Source organism: Rhinatrema bivittatum, chromosome 12 (genome assembly GCF_901001135.1).
Source record: "Rhinatrema bivittatum chromosome 12, aRhiBiv1.1, whole genome shotgun sequence".
In the NCBI taxonomy this organism is placed as follows: Eukaryota; Metazoa; Chordata; class Amphibia; order Gymnophiona; family Rhinatrematidae; genus Rhinatrema; species Rhinatrema bivittatum.
The window spans coordinates 31,321,480-31,343,895 of NC_042626.1; the positions used below are offsets into that span (position 1 = coordinate 31,321,480).

The following is a 22,416-nucleotide window of genomic DNA, read 5'->3' on the forward strand; positions in this document are numbered from 1 at the left end:
CTAGCGTGCATAAGTGTGCCCCTGATTTTAAGAGGTTCCCTACTTCGCATATCTTCCCTGGGACTTTGCTGGTTTTAAAGCGCATATATATACGTGGATTTTAAAACATGCTCACACGAGGGACATTCCCAGTTTGCCCAATCTACCTCTAGCACCTCCAGACCCCTCTGGTTCTTCATCCTGCACTCCCCGCAGCTGATCTGTCATGTAAACCCCAAAATGCAAGATCTGCAGTTTTGCTCCTCATTAGAAGCAGCAGTAAAGTTAGGCGGATAATAAGCCAGCGGGTTGTGACCTCTGGTTTTAAAACACAGTTACAGGCATTACTCATGCCCCGCTCCAAACTCCACCCCTGGGCCGCCCCCTAAACTCTGGCTTTTAAAATATGCATCGCTCGTGCATGGCCCCCATACTTGCAGCTATAGACGTTTTAGCCTGAGCAATGCTTTTAAAGTTTGGTCCTGTGTCTACTGCGTGATGAGCTCAGTGTTGTCATGTTACATGTCAAGAAGCCCATTACAAATCCCATGGATAGACACATTTCCTCTTGCTTTATTCGTTCCATTTTAGCATTTTGTTGCTATATACCATAGCATAACAACTCTGATGCGGTCCATTTGAATGGACTTTCTTGTTTCCTATATGTTTGCACTGGTTCCTTTAACTCTTAAGTTCAATGCTTCTGTGTTTGATAAGGCTTCTTAGAGAGACCTATTTCTTATTGGACTGGGTTGGTTTTCCATATATGTGCAACCCTGGTTTTGAGAAAGAGTTGCCAGGTGTCTGTTCCAGACTGGAGGCTTAACCTAAACTTCTACTGCGCTACTCACTGAAATAAAAAAAAAAAAAAAGAAATCAGAAAAACAGCATAGGAATTTGTGTTCTGTTTTAAATAAGGAATATTTTATAATGGTGCCAAGGTTTCAAAACCATCAGTTCACACTTAACTAATCAGCAAGTTGCTTCACACAGTGCATAAAGTTTTCTGCCATTTTAAATACCTGTAGGAATTATGTTCATTTATCATAGGTGAACACTATACCATGTGCTCAGTTTATAAAACTACTACTGGGAGTTAACTATTTATAGTCCCATCCAGTCTAATATCAACATCCTTAGTGCAAACATTATACATTGAAAATGTCTACTTACAATTTCTGATGGGAGGTCCTCTGGAAATCCAGAAATGGCAAACCTTGAAAATAATAAATTATTGAATATGCTATGAGGTGTTCTGTCTCTTTATAAATGTTTAAAAAAATATATCAGATCGCTGGAGATGTTCACTCTTTTCTCTCTCAGGTTCATCTGTGAAGCAGGGATCTCAGAATAATGACAAGAGGCAAGTCAGTTTTATCTGATGACTAGGCTAGAACCAAGATTACCTTCTTGATAGAGGTAGGAGGGGAAACAGTGCCCTCTCTCCAGAATATTTTACTAGTTCAGTCCAATGTGTTCAGTTTCCTCTCAGCACAGTCTGTTCTTATCTGTATTCTTGCAATAGATATTTTGTTCTCTCAAAATGTACAATTCTTATCTCAGAAAGGAACTGAATTCTTTGCTTACTCGTATCTTGTCATTTTGCATGTTTCTGCTGCATATCTCAGAAAGCCAGGGTTCAGGTTTGGGCCTACTTGTGCTGACTCTGGTGCACTATGTTGTGGGATATGGACATCCCTAATGCAAGCAGAAGCAGGAATAACCTAAATCACCATTTTCAGTCCGAGCTAGTCTATCCAATTCCCAAATACCATTTTAGCCAACTACATGATGCTGCAGCAATGAATTTTCCAAAGCATTAATGAATTTTAGTTTCATCTTTGCTTTGAAATGTTGGTACCATTCTATAAGTTTCTTTCTTCTTTGAATCTTGTCTTGTAAGCTCATGGTCTTCTCCTTTTCTAATACAGCAGGAAGCTCTTCCCAGTTTTTAATAAAGACAAAGGGAGCACCCATTGCCTTAAGTAATTGCAGTGGAGCCTTGTGGTGCATAGATGAATTGCCACAGTTTCCCGGTGTCATTAGGTCTTCCACCACAGGAACGGAGCCATATGAACAAGCTTCATATATTCTATAGCACTCCACATTTACACCTACTGGGCTTAAGGTGAGGTCACTCTGTAGCAAGGCATCCTGATAGCTTCTTAAGCTTTCATTTGTTTCCTGAGGCTGCCACTGTTCTCGGCTTGCAATCCAGCAAAGACGATCAAGTCCTTCTTGTTTCAGAACTCCCAGTAGGGCTTCCCTGGATGAATTCTTATAAATGGTTCCCAAGAAGTTGCACAGGTAGGGTCTGGAAGCATAGAGCATTGACCGGTCAGGATTCACCACAGGAAAGTTCCTGTAGGTAGCCACCCCTAGGGGCCACTGGAAAATGTCTCTCTCATTGATCCAGGGGCTGTCATACACCAAGAAAAGCAACTTCACAAATCCTCCATGGTTTTGAAGATAGGGTTGAATCCATTCATTATTGCACTGTTCGCTTCCCAGGAGTACTACAGCAACAAATTGCAGCTTGTGAGTTTGTACTAAAGTCTGTGCATAATGCAGCCACTGTGTGGCAGACGTGATCTTTGCTGCTTCTCGGCCATTCAAAACTAAAACCACATTCTCCGTCTCAGCTGTTAAATACCCTGGCACTACAGCAGGACCTGTGACAAAATTAAAAAGTATTTTCCCTGCCCTTAAGTGTCCTTCTCTCCACTGTGCTGTTGTATCAGCAGGCTGAAGCAGACCTTCCAAAATGTGCTGCCAGAGGTAAAGTCCAATAGCGGCTTTGCCCCAGATTTGCACTCTAAGCCTGACTGGTGCATGGGGCGAGAAAGCATGGCTCTGCTCCGCGGCACCCTGCTCCTGTCTTTCATCTTCTTCCCACGGGTTCCAGTCTTCCTTTCCCAAAGAAGGGGGCTCCTTAGCACCAGTTACTTTTTTACTTGCCGGCCTGTAGACACGAGAACCAGTGCGACTCTTGAAGAAGACGCTGTAAGCAGCATAGAGGGAGAACAAGGTGTAGACGCAGAGAAGCAGGGAGCAGAGCCGCTTGTGGGTGACTCTCATCCTTCCATGCCCAGACCACCTGGTCCTGTCACTGCTCCTTGCTGCAGGAGATCAGACATACATATATACATGATTAGTTGAATAAGCAGTAGATTTCTTTCTAGGAGCTGATAACTTTTATTGGAACACCATAAAGATATACAGAGGGTTGTAAAGGCTCATTTACACTACCGTCTGAGCAATATAATCTTTATTTGATCAAATAAAAGGTATTGCAATTAATCATTTATTTAGCTACTCAAACTCCATTTTCTGTAAACTGGGAAATTCATGGGGCACTTGAGTATATGGGCCTAGAGGTGTTACTCCAGTGCAATGCAAAATATGTCAGCATAATGGGGCATAGATTTCTTTTATTTGATAAATTCAAATGCAGTAGGTATAGAAGAGTAGATTAAGTTAAAAGTCATAAACTTGCATGGCATTCAATTTTGTTTTAAGCTGATTATCTGCCTCTACCAAAAATGTTCTCACCCTTAACAGCACTATAAAGTCATTCCCTTTTGGAAGATCCTTAAGTCAAGAGCCCTTCTGCATCCTTAGTAACATAATAAATGACTGCAAAAAACCAAAGCAAAACCAGCCCATCAGTTCTCATTGAAATCTATTTGATTTGTTTTATTTTTTTTAATGTACAAGTGTAATTTTTGCCCCTCTGAAAAAGAGAGAGGCCGGGTTTAACAATTTTTTTTTTTAGCATTTTATTACCTGAAAAGCTGTTTCTTCAGTAATTTGTTTAGACCAGATATCATAGCAGCAACCTCTCCTCTCAAATTGGCATCTAAGCATCATAAAAGGCATAAGGAGAAAGAGGGGTGACAGATGAGAAAAATATTTTATTGCAAAACATACCTTAACCTGTTGAAATAATACATGCACTCTAAAGAACTCCAAGACCTTAAAATCAGATTACCTGACCCACTCAATATATAATTCTTGTACTGTATTTTTATTGCAAAGTAAAAATAGCAGAGTTAGGAGTTCTTTACTGAAGGTTCTCTCACATTTTGTGTCTGTGGGGAAAACGCTTAGTAAATAGGGCCCAGAGTTTGACTTCATCTGTGCTCCCTGGTTATTATCATTACTTGATCTCTTAATATGTGATTAGCAAAATTAAAACCTTACATCAGCTATACAAAACTTAAAGAGAAAGAACTATGGCCTGGATTTATCAAAATGCATTAAATATTGCATGCAATAGAAAAAAGGGGCGTGTTTTTGCCCTAATACCTATGCAAAGCGCTAAGTTACCGCAAATTGTGATAACTTTTTCGCACTTTGAGATAAGTGCCAGAATTGTGGTATTTCCTACATCCAACCACCGGGGGGACCATGTTTACTATCAGGCCCACTGAGGGGAGGGAGGGGGAGAGAGAGAGCCTAGCCATAATGCCCTCACACTAGATAGCTATTTATATCTCTATGGGAGGCCCACCTAGTAACTCGAGGTGAAGTTTAGGTTATTAGTGTAGGGGTTAGAGGCCACTTTGACATTCAAAGTGAGACGTACAAACAGAACAGTGCTCTATTGTGAAGATTTGATGACCTTCGGAGTGAGGAAACTCACTCAAAGATGAGATTTGCACAAATCTCTCTAGAACGGCCTTGATAACTAGGCTGGTGCTCCGGGAGCTTCAAAACTACTAAAACCCGGTATTTGAGAACACATCGCAACACGCGATAAAGCTTTAACGCAACCTTTCAACGGCTTAACGCTACTGAAAAAGGTGTAGCTAAAATCAGCGTTAAAGCCATGCGATAGGGCTTCGCAAAACGGTGAACCCAGCCCACTCCCGCCCCTAATTCCTCCTCTTTTTCTGATTTGCATCGCACCATACGTTATGATGCTATCACATGCGTTAAAGGTGTTTTTGCATGCGTTAAGCATGCAAAAATGCGATAACGCTATTTGATAAATGACCCTGTATGTTTGAAGTAAAACCATATTATTTTTATGAAGTTTTAAAGCAGACTGTGTTTCACATTAAGATGTTTACTGTTTAGTTATATATAGACAGAATGGTTTTTTCCACTAGGCCTCTTAAAATGTGAAGTGAATTATTACAGGTAATTACATCTTGAAAAAGTGACTAGGTATTCTCACTGTGATCCAGAGGAAATGTTTGTATGCTTAAGTACCAGGCTGTTATATCTTGACAAAATTAATTGCAGTTTATTAACTGATGCAGAACATTTGACATCCTGTTAACATATTTAAGTTTTATAATGAATGATCTTGGAGTCAAGCTTGCATGCCATAAGTTCACTGACAGAGACTGGCAGTTTTCATGTGACTGGATGTAGAAGACATTAGAAATGAGCAGCAGCGAGTTTGGGTTGAGATGGGAAGGGTGATTTAAAATGTGATGGATCAGATATAGGCTTTTGTGCCGTTGATGAGAAAAGCTTAGTCAATCTGGCCCAGGATGGATAACAGCTATTTAAATGTAAAAAAAATCACAGTTCCACCCTTAAATTTACATTTAAAAATCATGCATTGCAAATAAAAACTGTGTGGAAGAGATTATGCAAAATAAACTTATTGTAATATGTGCATTTCAGGTTTGTTGCGAGCTCTTGTATAAATGGAAAACTCATACCTCCTAACTTTAGGTTATAGAAACAAAGGCCAAGCCATCCAACCTGTATGCGTTTAAAACATTACCATGGAAAACTTGTTGGGATTCCAGGTGGATGAAAGTTGTTAATATAAGGAAAATGTACAGCCCAGAAATGGTCCAATTAAAGTCTTTTTGTGATTGAAAGCCTTTTTCCCTTTTACAGTACTACCTGAAAAAGTGGTTTCAAAGCACTATTTATACAGAGATTTATAAAGTAGTACGTTATGGGATTGCTGAGCCATTGCTAAAGCTTGAGCAATATTTAAGGTTATGCCATGTGGGGCCCCGAAATAATTACCCTTCCTGGTTCCAGATCAGTTTTGAAAAGTAATTTAATTGGATCATTTTACAAATCGGGTGATATTTGATACACTGCTTTCTATGCTTACTGAAGAACTCTCCCCTAGTGTCTTAAGTTCTGTTTCTCTTTTGAAAGTAATGAGAGAATTGCAGTACAAAAACCATGAACAAGTTGTTGCACAATATTTATTATTTTCTGCATTATTGCATACACTCCCTGTTCGCCTAGAGTGTCTCTATCCTTGCCATGTCAGACTTCCTGCTCATTCTATGATACAAAAAAGGGAAATTCTTCAATCAGAACTCTGATCTAGATAGTTGTAGCCATGCTTTCTGCTGCTGATTCGACTAGGTTGTTGCACACTTTTAAAGAATCTTGTCTTTTAATGTCTACTTTTTTCACTGAATAAAATTTTAATTGGGTGACGAAATCTGCTGTCTCCTGATTTTTGTATGGAAAAATCATTCGTGTAGAGCGCTCTTTAGTTTCTTCTGTTTGGAAAATGGAGTTTACAAAGGACATCTAAAAATAGTCCTGAATGTCATGAGCCCCAGACAAGAATGCAGCCATCTAAAGCTGCTTCGTTTTGTTGCCTACATGAGTAACTAAATCTTCAAAGTGTAGTTATTCTTACTCCTTAGACATATGCATAGATCTAGATGATTTAAAAACAAATGACACCATTTTTCAAACCCTTGAATGAATTCTCTCAAATCCATGGCTCCATGCTAGGCAACTCTGGTCCTTGAGTGCTACAAACAGGTCTGGTTTTTAGGACATCCATAATGAATATGCATATGAGAGATTTGCATGCATTGCCTCTACTGTATGCAAATATTTATGTTCCTTGTGGATATCCTGAAACTAAATCTGTTGTTTGCAGCACGCAAGGAGCAGAATTGCTTACCCGCTGCCATTTTCAAACACCACCAGAAATTGCAAAATTAAATAGGCCCCTTAAGAGAACAAAGTATTATTCTGCTCTAGCACTTGTTTCCAGTTTCTTTATGGGGTTTGTACATATGTATCCTATCTTCATATTAATCAAATAAATTTTATCACTGTCCTTTAAAGTGCTGGTTATGAAGCATGCACCTGAGAGTCCTAAGTCCACTTGCTGAAATCTTGTCAAGCCTAGTTGAGTTTAAGGGGTGCTGATAGTGTGAGAAGAAATGACAGGGTGACAGAAGTGTAATAGTTTAAGAGGGCATGGGATAAGCACATAAGATAGCTGTTTAAAATGAATTATGCAGAAACATGCACTATATTTAAGTGCTTCCAGAATGTATGGCTGGCATAGTGCTTAATATAAAATGTTAGATGTCCTAATGGCAACACAAAACCATGGGTTTGGTAGGCTGCACTAGTAGAATCAACTAGCAACTGGGTCTGACTAGCAGCCTACAAATTCTGTAATAACTAGAAGTCCTCATGGAAATGCTGCAGGCACTGCCATAACCAGTCTTGTCTGGCAGGCTACATGAGATCTAAGAAGATGGATATTCAGGCAATGGCCACATTAGTACTGCTAGCTACTTCGTTTATTAGAGCTTAGTTCTCATTTTTGTGTGCCTAACCACAAAGTGGGGCTCTTCTATGTAAGATGGTGGAGTACAAAGGAAGAAGACGACAGACTGGCTTAAATATGGTTGGTAGCTGGGATGTAGCCTTTGCAGCATGGACAGAATGATTGGGCAGACCCAATGGTCTTTTCCTGCTGTCATTTAGGTTAGGGTTAGGTTAGAGATTTACCAAATTGAGTGGAACAATTCCTTTTAAGCATCTGGACTTCTCTCATTTGTGCCTCAGGTTTTTCTGACGATTATGCCTGTCCATGCTGGGTTTTTTTTCATCTTCCTCCATTTGTACTCAACTCTTCTGGGTAGATGAGCATGCAAGATTCCCTTTCTAGTTCATACTCAGCAACCCTCCTGTATCCAACCACAAGTCCTCCCCAATAATCCAAAAAGCCATCAACACCAGTAGGGCTGTCTGACCCAGTTAATAGACTGCCAGACAGAACCTGCTGAATGGTTGCAAATGTTTCCACTAGCACTTCCAACATTTAATATTTCCCATTTTGCCATTCATTGTGGCAGCCCCAATCCAAGAAAAACAAAATCCCGAATTTGCTTCTGTGGCTCGAACTTCCTATCATGACTAATACTATGCAGATATTTGAGTGTCTGCATGATGGTAATGAGTAGCTTGCCTGATGTAGAGAAGTTAGCTGATCGCAAATAAATTGTGCAGCTAAATCAAGGTCAAAGAGCATCTCCTCCACAGGACATGCAAGTCCCTGTCCTTTTTTCTGATTTTGTACAAGTGAATGCAGTAAATTTGAAGTGTTGGTTTTTATAATAGCACAGCAAACTATCCCTTGCTTCAGTCCAACCTTTATCCTGCTGGTAAAACTCTGATGTGCTATTTTGGAAGCATTTTCCTTAGTACTTAATTTAGGCATATTTCCATATTCTGATGGTGCTGACATTTTGTGACCTTAGTAGTTTTGCATAGATGGTGGAAGAAAATAGGGTCAAATACTGATGGCTACAACTTGGAGGAAAGATGGAGCTACAATTTGACATTGCTGGTAGAAGAAAAATAAATTACTGCAGTAGCATTTAATGTTAAGAGCATTCTCCAATAATTAGAAGGAAAGTAAAAGGAGAAGTTGGTAAGGGCTTTCAAACTGAGGCATCTTATAAATTAAGCCTGTAGCCTGTGAGGAATTAAGTAAAAGGGCATTTGAGGAGAACAATTTGGGAGAGACCCAAATTGTTGCAAAGTGCCAGGACCGGATGGTGTTCACCACAGATTTCTGAAGAAACTCTTATGTTCCTGAGGATTGGAAGGTAGCCACTGCAATGCACGTTTTTAAAAAATAGTTCCAAGTCATACCTTACTAATTTGTAAGGACCAGCTGGTCAATAAAGACTAGGACTAAACAGTCCATTTTCTCAATGGAGAGAGATGAATAGAAAGCGCTCCAGTGGTCTGTACTAAGACCAGTGTTGAAAAGGCAGATGACATTTCATGTGAGCAAATGCAAAGTGGCACACGGGAAAAAAGTTACCACTCAAAAAAAAAACCAACTTAGAACAATATAGAAAACTGACAAGGTACAGAGGAAGAGGACAACCAAAATGAAGGATATGGAACACCACTCATGAAGAAAGGCTCAACAGTTAGGGCTCTTAAACTAAGAAACTTGTGCGTGGCGTTACTAAGGAACACTTATTTCCCCTAATAGCACTGACTGTCAGAAAGCTAGTAGAGTGGGGTTTAAAAGTGAACAACAGGGACTGGATTGCCACATGTGGATCTGCTGGCTGAGATAGTATGCTGGCCCATTTATTTGACACAGCATGACACTTAAGATACCTGGCACTCCTGAATTCAAACCATAAAGCAACACACATGGTAGCAAGGACGGAACATACTAGACTGTCACAGACATCATCACGTGACAAAAGACCGCTTCCCACCCTGATAATGTTGGCTCGCAATAACTTCTTTTCCAGGGTGGTTTCCTTTCTGGTGTTCCATACAAAAGCATTTTTGTCTGTATTGTGACACCTAACAAACTGCAACAGAACCAAGGCAACTTGATTTTTCACAGAAGCAAAAAAAAAAAACCCAGAAAAAAGTCCAGTTAAATCCAGGAGTGGGGTTTTATCCTGACTATGCAGTAACAACCAGCTCCATCACTTGCTTCCTGTGGCATGCTGCAACACTAAAGACATACATGAATGAATAATCCCATGTCAGCATCATTTAGCAGGGCACTAATGTACTCTAATATGGCAAAATCATGCTCGCACTGCACTGACCAGAAGTAGTTGTTGCTTCAGATCACTAAATTCTGTGGCAGCTTGCAAATTTTGCTTAACAAGATTTTATAGAAAGCTCACATAGAATCAGCACTCTCTGCCCATTGTGTCCATGACTGCTACTGCCAGCTTAAATTGGGAAATAATTTAAAACCCTTGTCCCGTAACACCTTACCTACAGCCATAATACCCATGCGAGGCTTGGCCACTCAAATGGCTCAGAAAGCATAACACAGGCTATGCCTGCACCCTTGTATTTGACCCCTACATTGGCAAACTCTCTTACCATTGAGCAAGTACCCTGCGCCCCCCCCAACCAAGCTATCCAGTGGTCACTTCTAGGGACACTGCAACCCCCTGCAAAACCCAGTGGTCTCACAGTTCCCAGAAATGACAAAGACCAAACACCCAGCCTCTCAATTCTACAGGACACTGATCAGCCACAGCCACAGACATAGGACTAAAACTAAACAGTTTATTGAGAAAAAGCTGAGGTACAATAAACTGGAAAAGATGTAACTTGTAGACAGCGAATGGGGATTATACAACTAACACTGCTAATTAAGTTTTATTGTAATTAGCTAGTACCAGGAAGTTTAGCTAACTATCCACATGATGGATGCTGTAACAGGATCTTGACCACAGGTCTGAGCTGCTGCACATCGTAGTCAAGAATAAAGAATTAAGACAAAATTCTTAGCCAACTTTCTCTTGGGTCTGGCTCCCCCATAGACCAAATCATAACTCAGTGCAATGGCTTCTTAACCAATAACCCTGTAACATTAACATACTCACAGATTACAAAGTTAGAACTGCTGGAGAAACAAGCAGTTAATGTCTCCTTTTTACATTAATGCAGCATATGTAACGCCTTCAGTCCTGGTTAACAGCTGCAGCCCAAAGCAGAACCTTGCACAAGGCAGGCTAACATTTCAAAGGCTGCCAAGAGGAGGGAGTCCTCCCTGGGGGAAATAAAAGGCCTGTGGTATATCAGAGAATCCCAATGAAGCATTCACACACAGCTCTAGCATGGCTCTCCAGCCTCACTGCTGCTTCCACTAACACTGAAGGGCTGACAGGCAAAAAAAGGGAGAAAACCTTTTTAGTACATGGGGAAAAATGCTTAGTGCAGACAGGCCCTCCATGGCATTTATAGCACAAATTCTGGTGTACCAAACTCAACCAGGTTGGGGGACGAAGAGGGAAGGTTATAAACAGGACACCCCCCCCACCCGCCGAATGCAGAGGGATGAGGTTTATAAAATTTAGCCTTCAGCTATATTGAAGGTTTAAAAATATAAGGGGGTATTTGTGAGGCTATAACAGGTGCACAACTTTCACTCCAACAACTGTAAAAGGAACAAAAAGTAGGACTAAGCCATAAAGAAGAAGGGAGACAGATAGATACTACAAGGATGTGAATAAGCACTGCTGTGGCTTCTGGCACTAAAGGCCACATGATGTAGCTATCCCCTTCCACTGCTTTTCAGGCCTTCCTCATCTCAGGACATGTCCTACCTTCACTTCCTCCACTCTCTTGTAGAAGCAAGTGACTTTGCTACCCGATTCCGCCTTTGCCAGTAGGCAGGTGCATGCTAACACCTCAGGGATGGGAAGAAAAGTAGTGTTAGGTACAGTGACAGAGAAAGTGGGAAGGACAAGGAAGTGGGGTTTGCCATATTAAGCTTGAGGCAACAGTGAGGCATCCAAAAAGCAATGTCAGGCAAGCGGGCTGAGATTTGTGATTGGATTCTCAGTGAGAGTTCTGGTACGGCGATATAGATTTAGGAGTTGTCCGCATAAAAATGGTATTGAAGTCCATGGAAAACGGTCAACTTACTAAGGGAAAGGATGTAGAGAGAGATGAGAGGGCCTGGGAGAGAGCTCTGAGGCACACTAACCGATAACAGGACAGCGGTGGAAGAGGATACGGTGAACATGCACTGGGAAAGGAAAGATAAGAGTCAGGATTGAACAGTCTCAAAGTCCAAACAAGCACAAGATGTGGAGAAGCAAATGGTGGTCAATGGTGTCAAAAGCAGGTCTTGGTGTCAAGGAGGATAAAGACAGGCTTTGACCATGAGGTGGCTGTTGGAGACCTTTGTAAGGACTATCTCCATAGAGCATACAGGGAGAAATCTGGACTGAAGGAGATAAAAATATTTATATATCCTGAAATGAAGTCAAGACAGCAGAGGTAAAGAGGAAAGTCTGCCATACTGAACTTGAGGCTATTTTGATTTAAAGTTTTTATATACCATGAAATGGTCAGGATCTGGCCGTCTAGACGGTTTACAGTAAAACATACATAATTAAAAAATTCAAACAAATGGTATACATTATATAAAATGATACAATTAATAAAATAAAATTCTAATAACTATTAAATTGTAACAATTAGAATTCTTTGAAGGTCTGTATAAATGTGGCTAAAGGTGAGCTAAATGATATAATATATTTGGATTTTAAGGCAGCATTTGATAGAAGTCCCTCAGGAGAAACTTCTCAGAAAACGAAAAAAAGTCATGGGATATGAGGCGATGTCTTACAGTGAATTGGTATCTTGTTAAAAGATAGAAAACTGATCTACTCCTTGTTTCCTAATGAACAAAAGTAAATAGTGGTGTGCCCCAGGGATCTATATTTACTCATTAATGATCTGGAAAAGGGAGCAATGAGTGAAATGATCAAATTTGCAGAAAACACAGAGTAGCTAAAACACAAGTGGAATATAAGGACCTGCAGAAGGACCATGTGAGGCTGGGCATGTAAATGTCAGATGAAAATTAATATGGACAATTGCAAAGTAATACATACAGGGAAAAATAATCCCAACTATAGCTGCAGAATGCTGTGTTCCTTAGTAGGAGTAACCAACCATCCAGGAAAAAGATCCTGGAATCATTGTTGACAATATCTTGACATCTTCAGCTTGCTGTGCAGTGGTAGTCAAAAAAGCAAATAGGAATTATCCAAAAGGAATCAAGAATAAAACTGTGAATATCATAATGCTTCTGTCTAAGGAGGAGGAATGTTCTGGAGGATAAATTTAGGCTTTAAAATAGGAAATTGAAATCCAGAACTTCTAGGGTTGCATTCTCGGAAATGTTCCCCATTCCACATGCAGGAGACCTTCTGGTCTCCTGCAAGTTTGTTCCAATATCTCATTTTGGGGAAAAGGGAGCCTGTTCTGACGGAATGGGCTCCACCTTAACCAGGGTGAAACCTGGTTGCTGGAACTAACATTTAAAAAGGAGATATAGCAACTTTTAAACTAGATCATGGCTTGGACAGAGGTATCTTCAAAGAATATTGGCAAAACAGGGAAGGTAGAATATCTTATAGCCCGGATGGATTTCAATAAAGAACCCAGGCAGTCCGAAGTCAATCCTATTTGTGCATCGCCTACTATTAAGTAGACTGTTAATCTAAATAAAATACAAATACAATAAAAAAAACATATTTTAGAATATCTGTATCAAATAGCAGAAGTCTGAGAAATAAGACTGGAGAATTAGAATCTATGGCACTTAATGAAGATATAGACATAATGGGCATCTTAGAAACCTGGTAGGAAAAGGATAATGAGATTCCAAGGTACACATCATAACATAACAGGGCAGATCAAACAGTGCATGAGTGGCACTATATATTAAGGGAGATAAAAGTTCTGCAAGAAACAAAAATGCACTCTAAAATGAAATTCCAAGTTTGACAAATAAAAATTTAAAAAAGGAGAACAGGAATGGGGGGTGGGGGAGTCCTACTACCACCTGTCTGGCAGTCTGAGGAAACCTTCTGTACAATCTTAACAGAGGTTAAACAGGCTAATAAGATTAGCAACACAATAATAATGGGAGATTTCAATTACCCAAGTATTGAGTTCATGTCACTTCAGGACATGCTAGGGAGGTAAAGTGCCAAGATGCCATAAATCACAGCTTTCATTGAACCGAAACAGAGGGCAACTACTCCTTTCATTATTTTCTATTCCATCATTTCCAATTTGTTCAAGATGGATTACAAATAAAAGGTACATAATAATAAAATTAATACATTTTATTTATTTATTTAAATATACCGATGCTCAAGACCAAGTCTTATCGTACCGGTTTACAATGGAACAAGGGGAAACCAATTAACACAGATATAGAAGGCAAAATTACAAAAAACAGGGAGCATAAACATGGGCGTTAGAAGAGAAGAAGAAGATCAAATGAGTACAATTGGAAAGTAATGTAACAAAATAGGCAGCGAACAATTGATTAACATAGAGTATCTGAATTTTGACGGGTAAATTTGTCCTAAGCAGTTTCTAGCATAAAATTAATATACATATTACAGAAAATTAAAAGAATCGATCTCTAGTTTAATCGAATCCAGGTAAACTTGATTGAACAAGACTGCTTTCACCTTCTTTCGAAGCCGCAAGTAGTTCTGTTCGTTATGGACATCGAACAGCAGAAAATTCCAAATTCCTATTCCTTGTTTCCTGCAACTTAAACTCTGATAAGAACATAAGAACATAAGAAAATGCCATACTGGGTCAGACCAAGGGTCCATCAAGCCCAGCATCCTGTTTCCAACAGTGGCCAATCCAGGCCATAAGAACCTGGCAAGTACCCAAAAACTAAGTCTATTCCATGTAACCATTGCTAATGGCAGTGGCTATTCTCTAAGGGGCGGATTTTAAAACGAGCGCGAATAGCCTACTTTTGTTTGCGCTCCAGGCGCAAACAAAAGTACGCTGGATTTTAGTAGATACGCGCGGAGCCGCGCGTATCCGCTAAAATCCTGGATCGGCGCGCGCAAGGCTATCGATTTCGTATAGCTGGCGCGCGCCGAGCCGCGCAGCCTACCCCCGTTCCCTCCAAGGCCGCTCCGAAATCGGAGCGGCCTCGGAGGGAACTTTCCTTTGCCCTCCCCTCACCTTCCCCTCCCTTCCCCTACCTAACCCACCCGCCCGGCCCTGTCTAAACCCCCCCCTTACCTTTGTCGGGGGATTTACGCCTCCCGGAGGGAGGCGTAAATCCCCGCGCGTCAGCGGGCCTCCTGCGCGCCGGGACGCGACCTGGGGGCGGGTCCGGAGGGCGTGGCCACGCCCCCGGGCCGCCCCGGGCCGTAGCCACGCCCCCGGAACGCTCCCAACACGCCCCGAAAACGCCGCGCGGTTCGGGCCCGCCCCCGACACGCCCCCTCCGAAAACCCCGGGACTTACGCGAGTCCCGGGGCTCTGCGCGCGCCGGTAGGCCTATGTAAAATAGGCTTCCCGGCGCGCAGGGCCCTGCTCGCGTAAATCCGCCCGGTTTTGGGCGGATTTACGCGAGCAGGGCTCTGAAAATCCGCCCCTAAGTGAACTTAATAGCAGGTAATGGACTTCTCCTCCAAGAACTTATCCAATCCTTTTTTAAACACAGCTATACTAACTGCACGAACCACATTCTCTGGCAATAAATTCCAGAGTTTAATTGTGCGTTGAGTAAAAAAGAACTTTCTCCAATTAGTTTTAAATATGCCCCATGCTAACTTCATGGAGTGCCCCCTAGTCTTTCTACTATCCGAAAGAGTAAATAACCAATTCACATCTACCCGTTCTAGACCTCTCATGATTTTACACACCTCTATCATATCCCCCCTCAGTTGTCTCTTCTCCAGGCTGAAAAGTCCTAACCTCTTTAGTCTTTCCTCATAGGGGAGTTGTTCCATTCCCCTTATCATTTTGGTAGCCCTTCTCTGTACCTTCTCCATCGCAATTATATCTTTTTTGAGATGCGGCGACCAGAATTGTACACAGTATTCAAGGTGCGGTCTCACCATGGAGCGATACAGAGGCATTATGACATTTTCCGTTTTATTCATCATTCCTTTTCTAATAATTCCCAACATTCTGTTTGCTTTTTTGACTGCCGCAGCACACTGCACCAACGATTTCAATGTGTTATCCACTATGACACCTAGATCTCTTTCTTGGGTTGTAGCACCTAATATGGAACCCAACATTGTGTAATTATAGCATGGGTTATTTTTCCCTATATGCATCACCTTGCACTTATTCACATTAAATTTCATCTGCCATTTGGATGCCCAATTTTCCAGTCTCACAAGGTCTTCCTGCAATTTATCACAATCTGCTTGTGATTTAACTACTCTGAACAATTTTGTGTCATCTGCAAATTTGATTATCTCACAAGTCGTATTTCTTTCCAGATCATTTATAAATATATTGAACAGTAAGGGTCCCAATACAGATCCCTGAGGCACTCCACTGTCCACTCCCTTCCACTGAGAAAATTGCCCATATGGAGGGAAGCACTAATAAATTCTGCAATGGGATGTATTTTGTCAATCTAGCTTTCAAACAAAAATCTTCTTCATAAAGTGCTTTATGAGTCAAATTTTAATTTTATCTTTTCGGACATTGGGAGCCAATACAATTCTTTTTTTTGTAAGATGTAACACTAGTATCCCATGTCAATCCATAAATTGTTCTGATTGCTGCATTCTGAACTAGAGCAAGTATATGGATAAGATAGTTAGACAAGCCCAAATACAATGAATTGCAATAATCCAAATTACAAAAGGATGAACGATGGAACCAAAATATGAAAATCTTGAAATGGCAAGTACTGACATATAGGTGCTAAGTGCAGTTTATAAGATGTTTTAGATACCTTTCCAATGTGAGATTTTAAAGTGAGATGAGAATCCAATAGCACACTTAAATTATGTACTTCTCTTATTATTATTGGAACTACTTTAAATCTGGTTCTCAGAGCAATGTAGGATATGGTACAAAGGAGAAAGATGGAGGATCCGCTTGGCGATACTGAATACAATGCAATTAAATTTGACATAAATCACTGGATGTGATGCATATAGGGAAGAATAATCCAAATAACTACACAATGCTGGGTTCCATATTAGGTGTCACCGCCCAGGAAAGGGTTCTTGGAATCATTGTGGCAATATATTGAAATCCTTTAGCAGTCAAAAAAAGCAAACAGAATAATATTAGTGTTATTAGGAAAGGAAAGCAAAAATATAACAGAGGATATTATTATATTAATCTATGGTTCTTATGAGGGCAGATACTAAGTTAACATTTAGCATTTGACTTTAAAAAGGAGACTACAATAAAATTAATTTATTAGAAAAAAACTAAAAGGAGTGGTTGCCAAGATTAAAAGTTTGCATGAAATGTAGACATTGTTTTAAAATATCATCTTGGAAGCCCAGATAAAATGTATCCCATGCAGTAAAAAAAAAAAAAAAAAAAAAGTTAAAGAAAGACCAAATGATTGCCCACATGATTTAATGGTGAGATGAAAGAGCCAATTAAAGCCAAAAGAGTCTTTCAAAAACTAAAAAGCAGACCTAAATGAGAGGCCAATGTAATAAGCCCTGTGTTAAGACTGTATGCTGAAATTCAATACAATTTCTTAATGCAGGGACTAAAAAAAACCCCAATAATTAACTCCTGCTTCAGAAGGCAAAGATTATGCTAATGCATCTGGAATTAAAGATGTGCACTCAGCACAGGCTGATCACACATTTTAACTTAGGGGGCAGGGCCTCCGAGACAGAATTTATGCACACAAAACTCATGTTCTGTGCGCACAAAAATGCTTTCAGCATGGAAATTATTTTGTGTGCACATAAACATGGACTTCAGGTCCTGCCACCAGATTTCCTGCTTCTGCTCGGAGACAACACAACTGCAAGAAACTTTGATCAGGAGTAAAATTTCTAGCACTAAAAATAAAACAGCTCTTCGCACTGGGGGAGGGGGTGTGGTAATAGCTAATGCCTTCATTAGTATTGGATTTGCATGCAAAGGCATTAAACACTCAGTGCAGCTTTATGCATACATTACTTTATGAAAATTCCTTGCTGCATGGGGAGTAATTTGCTCACAATTGTGGGTAAAACTGTGCACATTGCTAAGTACATCTTATTACATCAGGCTCAAGGAAAATAGGGAGGAGCATAAGCACTGGCAAGTTAGATGTAAAGAAGTAATAAAGCAAGCCAAGAAAGAATTTGTTTTCTTCTTTGTAAGCCACTTTTTGAAAAGAAGTTTGTCATAGAGGTAAAAATAATAAAAACTTTTCAAGTAAATTTGAAGAAAGAAAGTGTGTGAAGGTGGTCAGTTAGACTACAAAATGACCGAGGGGTATAGGGGGAGCTCAGGGAGGACAAAGAAATAGCAGAAACACTGAATTCTTTGCTTTGGCCTCCACAAGGGAGGATGTTGGGGGACACACCCCACCAGAAATGTTCTTTGAAAGTGATAATTCTGAACAACTAAAGCCAATCACTTTGGAAACTGGAAGATGTAACAGATCAAATTGACAAAGGAAAGAGTAACAAATCACCAGAACCTGATGGTATTTACCCCAGAGTTCTGAAAGAACTTGAACATGAAACTGGCTAGTAATCTGTAATTTATCATTTAAAACAGCCATAGTGCTGGAAGATAGGAGGGTGGCCAATGTAATACCAATTTCTGGCCTACTAAAGCCCAGTGAGCCTGACATAGGTGCTGGCAAAATGATAAAATGTCTGGCCATATAGACACACAGCTTATTGAGGAAGAGTCAACTTGATTTTAAATGGCAGGACAAGACTTCCCTATCAGATTGTTTTTGAAAGTGTAAATAAATGTGGGGAAAAAGTGAGCTAATTGATATAGCGTAACTGGATTTTTCAAAGGCATCTGACAGATACACATGAGACTCTTCAGGAAAGCAGGCAGTCATGGGCTAGAAGGCAGTGCCCTAGTTTGGATCAGTAACTGGTTAAAAGACAGGAAACAGAGAATAGGACTAAATGGTCAGTTTTCCAAAACAGAAAAAAAAGTCAACAGTGGAGAATCCTAGGGATCTTTATTGGGGCCTATGCTGTTTAACATAATCATTAATGGAAAAGGAAACGATGACTGAGGTGATCAGATCTGCAGATAACACAAAATGATTTAAAGTGTTGAAACCACAGCAAATTGTTAAGAATTAGAGAAAGACCTTGTGAGACCAGGAGACTGGACACCTAAATGGTAGATTATACAGTTTTTTTTCAAGTTTTCTTTAAAAAACACAGAAACAACCACAATATGTCTGGTACACTAGCAGAATGAACAGAAACTATGACCAAAATGTATCACAGAGAAGAAAACAAATCGTGATCCCCCCCCCCCCCCCCCACACACACACACACACCCAACTCCTTGATCCAAATCCCTCCCCCCCCCCCATCTAAAATAAATCTTGTCTCAGCAAGAGGATTTTCAAGGATTCCACAACGAAATAAAGCAAGTGTTCAACCAAATGGTTCTAAATCTCCTCAAATCAAGTCAAAGCATCACTTTTACAGGTAGCAAGTTTTCTCATACAATATATTCTCTCAAGACAGTCGTACCATGGGTAATGAAGGTAAAGAGGGTTTCTTCCACTATACTGCAAGCCACAGTGATACTCAGCTGAATGAAAGATTGCTCGAAGCAAACATAAGGAACGATAATTCCAACTACAATCACATTTATTTATTTATTTAAAATTTTTATATACCGGCATTCATGATACAATCACATCATGCCGGTTTACATATAACAGGGGTGTACAATGAACAATTGAATAACCTAATAGTGTGGAAGGAAGCAGTTACAAATAACAAGGTAATAGAACTGGGAGAAGAGAAGAAGGGAGAGGATAACACTAGATATAGATATATACATTTGCTATAACATTTTTACATGGGGAAGTGGTAGAACTGGCTGGATCGAATTAGTTGGTGTCCGGGAACGCTTTTTTAAACATAATGCCGAGTTCCTGATTAGAGATCTCTACCCATGAAAAGGACCTCCAGAGTCATTGTGGACAACCATAGAAATCTTCAGCTCAGTGTGTGACAGCAATCAAAAATGTAAAAAGAATTATTTGGAAAAGAATAGAGAATTGGACAGAATATCATAAGAACATAAGAAATTGCCATGCTGGGTCAGACCAAGGATCCAGCAAGCCCAGCATCCTGTTTCCAACAGAGGCCAAACCAGGCCACAAGAACCTGGCATATACCCAAACACTAAGAAGATCCCATGCTACTGATGCAATTAATAGCAGTGGCTATTCCCTAAGTAAACTTGATTAATAGCAGTTAATGGACTTCTCCAAGAACTTATCATTTATTTATTTATTTATTTTGCATTTTTATATACCGGCATTCTTGTATCAGATACAAATCATACCGGTTTACATTAAAAACACAGTATGCAGGAAAATAGGTTTCCTAAGTCAAATACATAAAGCTTCTGTACTGATCCATGATGCAATTCATTAGTATTATGTGCAGTTCTGGTCACCCACTTCTTAAAAAAAAAAAAAAAGACACAGAACTAGGAAAGGTGCAGAGAAGGGCAACAAAAATGACACAAGGAATGGAATGGCTCCTTTATGAAGAAAGGCTATACAGCTTGACCAACAGCTGATGAGAAGGGGATATGATAGAGGTTTATAAAATCATGAGTGGGGTGGAATGGGTACATAAGAACATAAAATATGCCATACTTGGTCAGACCTAGGGTCCAACAAGTCCAGTATTCTGTGTCCAACAATGGTCAACCAAGTGTCACAAGTACCTGGCAGGATTCCAAATATTAAATGAACATATCCCAAGCTACTAATCCTTATTAATATTAGTTTATGGACTTCTGCCTTAGAAACTTATCCAAACCCAGCTACACTAACTGCTGTAACCACATCCTCTGGCAACGAATGCCAGTGCTTAATTATGCATTGAGTGAAAAAGAATAGGAAACAGTTATTTATCCTTTCAAATAATATTAAAACAAGGGACATTCCTTTAAACTAATCGTCAGTAGCTTTAAAACAAATTGTAGAAAGCTTTTTTTTTTTTTCACTCAGCACACAAATTATGAATCTACTACCAGAGAATGTGGTCAAGATGACTGACAGAGTGGGGTTTAAAAATAGTTTGGACAAGTTTCAGGGAGAAAAGACCACAAACAATTATTAGGCAGATAGATTCAGGAAAGCCACTGCTTATCCCTGAGTGTGTGCTTGCAAAAAGAAATATATCTACTTTCTGGGATCTGCGGAGTACTTGGAACCTGGATTAGCCACTGCCAAAGAAAGGATGCTGGGCTCAGTGGACCTTGGTCTCACTGAGCACGGTATTTTTTAAATATTATTTGTGGTGCAAAAGAATGTTGGATAGTGCATGGAACTAGAAAAGGCCCGGAGAAGGGTAACAAAAATGAAAAAGGAGATGAAAAGGCTCTCTTATGAAGCAGTTAGCAAATTTACAGCAAACTGGAGAAAGTATTTTTTCATTCAATGCATAATTAAGCTGTGGAATTTGTTGCCGGAGGATGTGCTCAAGACATCTAGCAAAGCTGGGTTTAAAAGGGATTTGGACAAAGGAATAGTCCATAAGCATTTATTATGTCAGATGGACTCAGGAAAAGCCACCGCTTATCATTGGGAACAAGCAATAATGACCGGAAGCTACTCTTTGGGATATCCTGGGTACTTAGTCATGCGTTGGCCATTATTAGAGAGGTTCAGAGCACCTTTAGTTTGATCCACATCTTATGTTCCTATAACCATAGGCAAGAAGATTTTAACAATGAAACTTCAAATCAGTTATCTACAATGCAAATGAATAAAAAAGAGCATGACATATAGCAGAAACTTTTTTTTTTGTTTTTTTTTTTTAGATAATAGGTTAATCTTTTATGGACTCTAACGACAAAAGCGACCTTTGGGGTGTACCCTCCTGACGGTCCCATGGCTTCCAGATCATACATGCTCAGGTTATTAGATCCGATTACTTTTGGACACCGTTACTGGACGGTGGAAATGGGCTTAGAATTGCAAGCTCTCCTCTCTTTGCTCCTAATATCAGACAAGCTGAGGGTCAGCACCGTAAACCGAAAGAAAAATGTTTTTATTTTACTTACTTTTGGACGTCCTGACAGCGAAAAGCGAGGGGGGGGGGGGGGAATGAAGCCTTCTATGCCATGAAAATAGGGGTTTCGGACGGCAGCGGCGACCAGGACCGATGTTGCAATATTGGGATTCCGGAGAGAAACACAGGCCGCTGGTGCTGCAAGAAAATGTGTCCCCCCGCAGGGGGCATCATCGCTACTGAATACAAGCTGCGGCAGCGAGTCGGAGGGTGGGTCGCTCTGCTTGCCCTCGCCGCTTCCGCTCCCCCCGTTACAAGGGCTCCTCGGTCCTTGCAACTGACAGAAGCTGGAGGTGATGGGTGGGGCTCAGTGAACTGGGGCCGTGACCTCATATGCTCGTGACGTCATTTGCAACTTTTTATTTTAACGTTTAAAAAATTAAACAGCCACCGCTTGGTCCAGAAAGGTCATAGAAATTTGAGTGAGGGCTCGTTTTTAAAATCCGGAAAAGATCGTTCAGGTGCAATAGCTTGACTAGTTTAGTTGAACATTCCTCAGCTCGGAGCTCGCTTTCTTTTCTTCCCGGCCCGCGGCTCTTTCAGAGGCTGAAGGCTAACGGATTTGGTTTCTGCTCCTGCAGGATCTCGCCAACCCTTATATTACAGAACCAGGGAATGTTAC

General features: G+C 40.4%; 1 protein-coding gene across 2 annotated transcripts in view; it reads right to left on the minus strand.

Annotated features, from left to right (window-relative positions):
* RXYLT1 (ribitol xylosyltransferase 1) overlaps nt 1–22,068 on the minus strand; it is a 39,134-nt gene extending 17,066 nt beyond the window's left edge. For both annotated transcript variants that reach the window (XM_029573498.1, XM_029573499.1), the window contains exons 1-3: nt 21,787–22,068; nt 3,766–3,838; nt 1,153–3,098 (exon numbers count right to left, since the gene is read on the minus strand). In XM_029573498.1, the coding sequence (XP_029429358.1) occupies nt 1,756–3,057 (1,302 nt within the window). In that variant the 5' untranslated portion in view covers nt 3,058–3,098; nt 3,766–3,838; nt 21,787–22,068 and the 3' untranslated portion in view covers nt 1,153–1,755. The remainder of the gene's footprint in view (nt 1–1,152; nt 3,099–3,765; nt 3,839–21,786) is intronic.
* Between the last annotated feature and the right edge of the window lie 348 nt (nt 22,069–22,416).